Source organism: Oryza brachyantha, chromosome 4 (genome assembly GCF_000231095.2).
Source record: "Oryza brachyantha chromosome 4, ObraRS2, whole genome shotgun sequence".
NCBI classification, from domain to species: domain Eukaryota; kingdom Viridiplantae; phylum Streptophyta; class Magnoliopsida; order Poales; family Poaceae; genus Oryza; species Oryza brachyantha.
In genome coordinates this window covers 6,818,756-6,827,092 of record NC_023166.2, presented here as the reverse complement: position 1 = coordinate 6,827,092, position 8,337 = coordinate 6,818,756, and the positions used below count along the sequence as shown (strand labels likewise).

Sequence of the window (8,337 nt, the reverse complement as noted above, 5' to 3'; positions counted from 1 at the left end):
TAACAAAAATGGTAACTTTGGTAGCCATAGCCGATTGCTCTATAAGTTGTGAGTGATATGTTCAAGTTTCAAGGGGGTGCACAGAGGGCAAAAAACAGGCAAACCGCGATGTCAAGTGTCTTTGGTTGAACATCTCATGGTACTATCTCAATCATCGCTGCCAGACTCTATATCGGAGTTTGCCTTTTGGTGGGCTACTCCATTCGCGACCTTACCTTTCCCCTTGCTCTTTTCGTCCTCCTCGTCATCGCTGTACTCGCTCTCGTAATCGTCGTACTCCTCTTCTTCCTCCTCTTCCTCCTCCTCAATGCCATCTTCTGTCACTGGCCCCTCTTCAGCCACATGACCTCTTGTTCCTGCGCGGCTGCGCTTCAGGACCTTCAGCTTCAAGCTAGTCTTGGTGTCACAGCCTATCCATGCATCGCACAGACAGAAGGAGGTCAGGTTGTGATTGCCCTCGGCTGGGGCTTGGAACTTGCCCATTACCAACCTACTGCCTTTCTTCACTCTGTCAACTGCCTCTCTAACTGCAATCCCTATTTCCTTTGCACTTGCACCCAGTGCTTCCTGGGTCTCTTGTATAGCTTTCGATGCTGCAGTAATAGCGGTAGTCTCATCCATGAAGCTGACCTTCTGGGATAACCAAACTTCATTTGATGCGGCATCTGCTAGGAGCAGCCAGAAGTTCTCTTCCTTGTGGAACGGGAAGGAAGGAGCATGGGGAAGAGCAGCAGTTAGGCCATTGCGGCGGTGAAGTGAGACCCAAGCATACATGGTCACAACATCACCCTCTTGTATCCCTTCTTCACCTTCAGTCTCGCATTTAATATCCACTTCAATAGAAGGAATCATCTCCAGCACAAGCTCTACATCTTGAGCATCTTCATCAGAAATCCCAGCAACCTGTGTCAGCAATGTGGCACGTTCCTCCACAGGCATGTCACAGAATTCTTGGAATGAACGGATTTTCTGCAGTCAAATGTAAAACCAGTTTGTTATTCTGTTTCCAAAATTAAAAAAAATTGCTAACAAAGACAGGCTATTAGCTTGCCATTTTAATTTTGCTCACTGAGAAGGCAAAACCAAAAATACCTTGCGAGCAATTTTTTTGACAATCGCTTCAGTAAAATGGGGTAGCTGCAAGAAAGGTGCTATTCCTTCAGAGTTGCCTCCACTAGGTTTCCGTGCACTGAGAGGAACAGCCTACAATATGCAGGCAAACAAATCTTTATACTGCAACTAAAATGAGCTTATAAAAGAACACCTCTCTAAATACACCAACAATGAATATATGCAGAAGAATGCCATCTTGATGAAGTGAAGAAAAAATGGAACCTTCAGCAGAGTGAGCCAAAGAACACAAGAAATACCGCACACACCCATCAGAGATTACTTGAAAGCACACTACCAGTTATATGGCGAAAAATACCTAATCTCACGTAACATGAATAATTGTTTTCCTAAGCATTATAATCCGATTTCAATGAGCAGTCATATCTTGGGTCCAGGTTCATAACATTGCTGCTGTTGGCCATGTAGGGCAAGAAACCAACTAATTAAGTATTTGCATGGATCTATAAGTACATAAATTGCTGTCCTGGAAATTCAAGCTTGAATATTTGCCTTTCTATAGTGATATTCTGAGCAAGTGAACCCAACCAAAGTGGATACAATTTGGTAACAAAAAAAAAGTGAACCATACAACATAGTCTTACCATATGCCATTACACTTTCAGTAATTAAAAGGTTAAATAACTTACCCTGGTAAAAAAACACTAAAAAACAGCCTTCTCAACAAGTCAATGAAGAAGTAAAATGTCAATGAATATATAACTTAAGCTACCTAATTGTAATCTCTCAATTTGTATTAGCAATTAATTTAGATCTCAAGTTTAACTAAAAGCAACATATATGCACATATCAAGAAACATTGATTCACCACAGATTGGCTGCAGCTAAATCATATGGAGAACTTCAAACTATACCTGGATGATATTTTGGGAAAGCTCAATTACACCAATTGCAGGCCTGAGCCATCCAAAACCATGGGGACTCCTTGGCAGTAATGCAATCTGCAAGCAAGCAAATATATTATTGTAAAACATGAAACAAATGCAGAAAACAGTATGTTCATTCACATGTAAACAGAAATGAATTACATCAACATAGGATTGTGAGTTGGTGGCTATTTGTTTCTCGTGAAACCGTCAAACTAGTAAAATTAATGAGCAATGATTTGATAAAGAAATCTTTTTCCTATACGTGTTTCAGAAATTGGTGTAACTCAAATGAATAAGTCTGATACATCAAGACCACAAGTCTAACGATGTGTGGTTCATAAATATTTCAGTAACACAAATTTTGGCTCAGGCATTTGATTGCTTCTTAAACAGCAAAAATGAATATGCTGAAGTTAGAAAGTTAGAGCTTGAGCAATGGATATCCAGTAGGCATGGCCAGTAGAGCCGCTCACTATTCAAGCACCTCTTGAATCATTAGATGCTGTGAGGTTTGGTAACTTTAGCAGCAACAGTCTGTAGCAGCCCAGTCAAAAAATCAAACATTGCTATGGCACAAGCATCCTATAACACATATTATAATGTGCCTAATTACATTTGTATGTGAAGTAAACTACACAAGTTTGTTTGCATACACCTACTTATAGACAAAAGTAGTCAAAACAAATTGTTTTCGGTTTTTTTTCACCCAAAATAAGAAAGAACTATCAGCTCCAGACATTGCACATTTGTGGAACCAGTTCATGTGGTGCCACTCTCGCAAATTTGAACTGAATCAAACTGATAACCAGCCCATATGAGCCGATAAATATATAATATGTGGTTATTGAGTCAGTCAGTTCGGAACATTGGATATACATCCTATCACAGTCGTGCCATCTGAATTTGCTGTACTAACCATATCATGAGTCAACAGCTAGGTTAAGCAACAAAAAAAAAGCACCCAATTATCCAAGACAATTATAGAAGACAAAAGTGCACAAAAATTATGTCAAGAGATCTATCAAAACACAAGAATAGAGTACATGTAGTTTTCAGATTTTCTATAAATTGCAATAGATTCATTCATAGAAGGCAAAGAGGAAACACGATACAAGGACAAGAATGTCCAGTACATGTAAGTTGTGAAAATAACAAAGACATAGAAGGTTAAGCAACAAGAAAGTACCTTAACAAGCTCATCCAGAAGACGAGGTGCAAGTTCAAGCATGTGCCTGTAATCCTTTAGTAGTGCTGGTGTCAAAGCAAAGGACTCTCCAGTGAGGTGAGCCTGAATTAAAAGCTCCATCTGCAAGAGTAGATGACAGGTGATTGAGCTTGCAAGATTTGTCATATCACATAGATCAGTTTGTGTCATACTAGTAACACTTAGCAGCAAAAAAGACCAACCTTTACTAGAGATGGATGCTGCTTCCAGAACTTAGCTTGTTCTGTTCTAATATTCTTCAAGTCTAGATTTAATTCACTCCTAACAGCTACAAAGAGTTTCTGCAAGGGTTCATCGTCACTGCGCCGAACTGGCATCTCCATATATTCCGCAGCCTTAATGAAGACATCCATGACTTTGCTGCAACATACAGCCAATAGTTCCACAGGTCAGATATGTTAAAACCAAGGCATTTTCATATCTAGAACTGGTAACAGTAAAGTGACGCTCAGGGACATTTGGTCTATGGTTCAGACATTCAAATAGCAGGAAAAAAAAAGTAATAGAACACTGGTACGTTTTAAGAACCATGACCCAAAATCTCAAATAAGATAACTAGTAGCAAACAGCACATTCAGAGACTTTAAGCATCCTACAGTCCAATTTAAGTATTGCTCAAGATAGCAGATGATGACTATATTCACTCAAAAATAAATCTCAGTACTTCTACATCCTACATGCTGTACCAGCCAACCTGTTAACCCACAATAAATGAACATATGTTAGAATGAGGTCTTATTAGCTGATACCTTGGAGCCAGCGAAGGCTTCATGAAGTAGTAATAAGTGGACAGAGTTTGATGCATGACATAATTTCCGGTGTACTTTGATGATCTTGACAAATAAATAACTGCTATCATCAAGGGCAAGAGTATGCAAAGTCCTACTATTCCAAGAAGCATTATTCCACCAGATGCACCATCCATATTCAACAAGAACTTGGGCAAAGCAATGCCCATTTGCAATCCCTGGACCATAAATTCACCATGTTAATTTTTGTCTCGAACACCATGAAACATCACATGTACAGGTCTAACTTTAAGTCAAGTGTCAAGAATAAATGATGTGAATATCACCTGGCGTCCATCTGGATGACCATACTTCTCATAATTTTCACGAGATACAGGATCAGTTAAAGCCTGATATGCCTTGGATATAAATTCAACAAAGTACTTGTGGGCCTCTGGGAAAGAAGAAGCACGATAGAAAAAAAATAAGCTTGCTAGATTTCTTATTTAGTAACTTGATTATCAAGTGTGAAACAAACTTTACCAGGGTCGGGATTTTTATCAGGATGGTATTGGATAGAAAGTCTACGGTATGATTTCTTGATATCGGACTCTGATGCACCTGGTTCCAGTCCAAGAATGCTATATGGTTCAAACACTTGTACCTAAGAAATCCAAAAACATGGAAGACCAGTTAAGCATTTATACATGGCCTCATCGTTTTGGCAACATCATATAAGCATATGCAAAAATTTGAACTTTAGAGCTTAATTTTGGAGTCAATTTGGTGTTGGGGGGGGGGGGGGGGGGGGGGGGTGGGGTCATCATAGTTTCGTTTACAACATTTGCTTTTATCGTACTTTTAGAACGATAAGAACACGCATGTAGAAGTTTCACCCATAATTTTTTTTAATTGATAACATGTTGTTTTGCTTATACTTATTATAATTGTAAGCGAAACGATGACGACAACAGAAGACGTACACACACTTATCTGTAGCCATCAGAGAACTAAAGTGGGGATGGTTGTAGAACACATCAATACCTCCAATTCAACCTTTCTTTAATAAATTTATAAATTTATGATTAAATGATACCTAAAACATTCAATAGCAAGGTCAAATCATAGTTTGAACAAAACATGTGGTTTTGGCAAGAGTCACAACAGACACTAAATCAGCAATGTGACATACTAATCTTTAGAGTGTATCCCAATCTCCAAAGTGCCAGGAATACTTGTGTTCATCAAATTGGTGAACTGTCATTTCATTGATGTTGGAAGTGATCAAACATGAGCATCATGGTGTTGGCTCCAAGTATGCAAATGTCGCTAATATGGGGACTTTTCCAAGTAGCTAAATGTCATAAACACGCTTTTAAAGTTAATTCATGCAGCTACAATTTTAAGTAAATTGAAAAAAAAATATAGAACCCCAGAACAATTCTGACTGAAAGAAAAGACTTAATTGAAGAAATAATTATGTGTCAATTTTGCACAAGAAAACAACAGAATCAACTCACTGAACATACATTTGCAAGTGACAGAAAAACATGCTCGATGTAGAAATGAAAAATTTGCATACCTCGCGGCTAACATGCTTGATGTAGTATACAAGGAAGATCATAACTATCCAGAGAAGCAGAATGGTCAGGTTACTGCACGTCGAGAAGTTGGATATCTGCAAGACCAAGGTAAGAAGACGAGTCACGCCAAAGCACACGCAACCCTGAAGAGAGGAAGCGCCTGAGAGAGACAGCGCGCGCGCATCCGCGACCCACCCTCTTGTAGATCGACTTGCGGTACTTGCCGGAGCGGTGGCAGCCCGAGCAGCGGCAGTGGATGGTCTTGGCCTTGACGGTGGCGGCGCGGCAGAGGCGCATGATGGTGTAGGGCACCAGCGGGAGCGCGATCATGGTGAGGATGAATATCAGGAACAGCGAGCTGTTCTCCTCCGCGGCCGCCATGGTCCCCTACCGCTGCCTCACCACTCCACCGGATAAACCTAACCCCCCCTGCAAACAGCAGCAAACATGTCAAACCACCGGAATCCCACGCGCGCGTGGAGGGGGGAGGGGTGAGGAGGCTTTTCTGCGGCCTGCCGGCAGAGAGGGGTAGCTCACCTTAGGCTGCGCGGGGCGGCGCGGCGCCGGATCTGGCGGCGGGGGAGCGAGCGGAGGGGCGGATCTGGGGTGGCGTGGCGGCGGCGCGGCGAGGTGAGGCGAGATCGGGGAGGGGAGGGGAGGCGGTGGTAGAGGCGAGAGGGAGGGGATAGGACGACGCGGTGGTGGCTCGGCTCGGGCTCGGACTCCGCCTCGGACCACGAGACGGTGGGGACGCAATGTCAGTGAGAGGTAGAGGGAAGTGGAGGATGTGGTGGTGGTTTTGACCTGTGGAGACGGCACCGGAAGTGGAGGCCTGGCCCGCTACGGTCCGGTGTGGTGGGACTAGACTGTAGAGTATGGCCGCGGTAGGTTGCATGTTATGAAAAAAAAATTAGTATGCCATTAATTAATTGTTACTTATAAAAAATTAAAAATAGATTAATATGATTTTTATAGTAACTTTTCTATGGAATATTTTTATAAAAATACATAGTTCGAAAAGACACTCGCAAAAAACAAAAGAATCTCGGTCAGATAGAAGAGATAAAGAATGGGGCCTATGACCATGTTTAGGAACCGACATGAAAAGTATGTAATTAATTAATTGTTAATCATATAAAATCATGTAAAAATGAGGTTATATTATTTTTTAAAATAACTTTTATATAGAAAAATTTTAAATAAAAACATACTACCTCCGTCCCATATTAACCGTCCCATATTAAGTTCATTTTTCAGTTTTTATTTTGACTCTTCATCTTATTTGAAATTCTTTTACGATTAATATTTTTATTTGTTATTGGATAGTAAAACATGACATGAATAGTACTTTATACGTGACTATTTTTTTAAGTTTTTTATAAATTTTCCAAATAAAACGAATGGTCAAATGTTGGAGCACAAAAATCGAAAAATAAAGTTATTATAGGACGGATGTATTACCGTTTAACAGTTAGAAAAACATACATGCGGAAAACAAGAGAATATAGATTGGGAAGAGAGTTAGACGTGTAGGATTGTAACAGAGTAAAACAACTACCAGAGGGGGTGAATGGTAGGTATAACAAAAACACAAATCTTTTAGCGGAAATAAAAGATTACCTTCACAAAAGCCTTACCGAGGTCTCCGATCGCACCGCGCTTATACCACAGGTCAGACCGACGTTATGTGGCCGGTCGGATGCTCGCATACCTTCGGTCAGACCGTCAGCCTGCCTACGGTTGGACCATCGAGATCCTGGAAAAATGTCGATCAACAATGCTTCAAGATGTAAATTGAATTTCTTGACTTTTATTGATCAACTAGTAATTACAAAGTGCATAAAAAGAACTCCTAACAAAAACTTTCGATCTAATATCGAAATCGAGTCTAAACTCTAATTTTCTCTCACAAACGGCACCAAAAAGCTCACCTCGACGTGGCTATGCAAAGCCCACGTATCTAGCACGAATTATGACTCTCAATCTCGTAGAAAACATTTCCTTATCCGTAACCAACATATCTTTATCTCTAATATAACAAATCTTCTCAAATTTGGACTCTATCTGAATTCAACTCCATATCTCATACGCACACAATATCTCCATCATATGCATATGGAATCTTCACTGACCACATGCATTGATCTTTAGCTTAAGTATCCCGCATGATATCTGATCGCTAGACGTCATCTTATCTCCAAGTTGACTTTCGATCCATCATCGGTATACTTTCCCGAGGCATCAAGACACCTACACATGAATTAAACAAAGAAATCATATTCCGAGACCAAGCTATCTCTGACTTAACTCATTGTTAGCAAAACAACAGTATCCATACATATAGAAACCAACTAGAAGTCGAATTCACGAAGAACAAATCTGAAACCGAAAAGATCACAAAAAATTGAACCTGTTGGGGCTGACCTGCCGGTCTGACCGCCCACATACCTACGGTCTGACCGTAGGTGTTCCAACGGTCTGACCGGCCATATACCTGCGGTCTGACTACCCAATCAATTATCACAAAAACACTTAATTCACAAACCATCAATTTGTTCATCACAAAAACTTATAGATCACTGCTTGATCTTACAAGACGGACCCTATGACCCTTTAGATTTTACTTAGAGCATGTATGGCATATAACTCTTAACTTGTAAATTTAACTCTAATAACGGAGTTTGAAGTATAGTTATGGAGTAGTTTGAACATGGCTCCATCTCTTTATTTTGAACCAAAAGCCAAAAGTTGGGCGCCCAACTTCTACATCTTCGTGCTACTGTTGTTCACAAGGGATTTTT

At 40.4% G+C, this 8,337-nt stretch overlaps 1 protein-coding gene across 1 annotated transcript; it reads right to left on the bottom strand.

Moving 5' to 3' along the window:
• LOC102721725 (dnaJ protein ERDJ2) lies at window positions 1-5,965 on the bottom strand. Its single transcript, XM_015836764.1, has 10 exons — window positions 5,732-5,965; window positions 5,536-5,631; window positions 4,497-4,617; window positions 4,301-4,407; window positions 3,975-4,192; window positions 3,408-3,585; window positions 3,187-3,306; window positions 1,986-2,072; window positions 1,093-1,203; window positions 1-969 (listed from the first exon to the last, which is right to left on the bottom strand). The coding sequence occupies exons 1-10, from the start codon at window positions 5,915-5,917 to the stop codon at window positions 148-150; spliced, it is 2,046 nt and encodes a 681-aa protein (XP_015692250.1). The 5' UTR covers window positions 5,918-5,965; the 3' UTR covers window positions 1-147.
• Window positions 5,966-8,337: the final 2,372 nt, after the last annotated feature.

Bases quoted from the DNA above. Each gene is read 5' to 3' on its own strand.
- LOC102721725 (XM_015836764.1), bottom strand. From the start codon at position 5,917: ATGGCGGCCGCGGAGGAGAACAGCTCGCTGTTCCTGATATTCATCCTC. The intron at 4,618-5,535 runs GTATGCAAATTT...TGGATTTCTTAG, and splicing joins TCAAGCATGTTAGCCGCGAG to GTACAAGTGTTTGAACCATA. The intron at 2,073-3,186 runs GTACTTTCTTGT...GCTTGCTTGCAG, and splicing joins TTCTGGATGAGCTTGTTAAG to ATTGCATTACTGCCAAGGAG.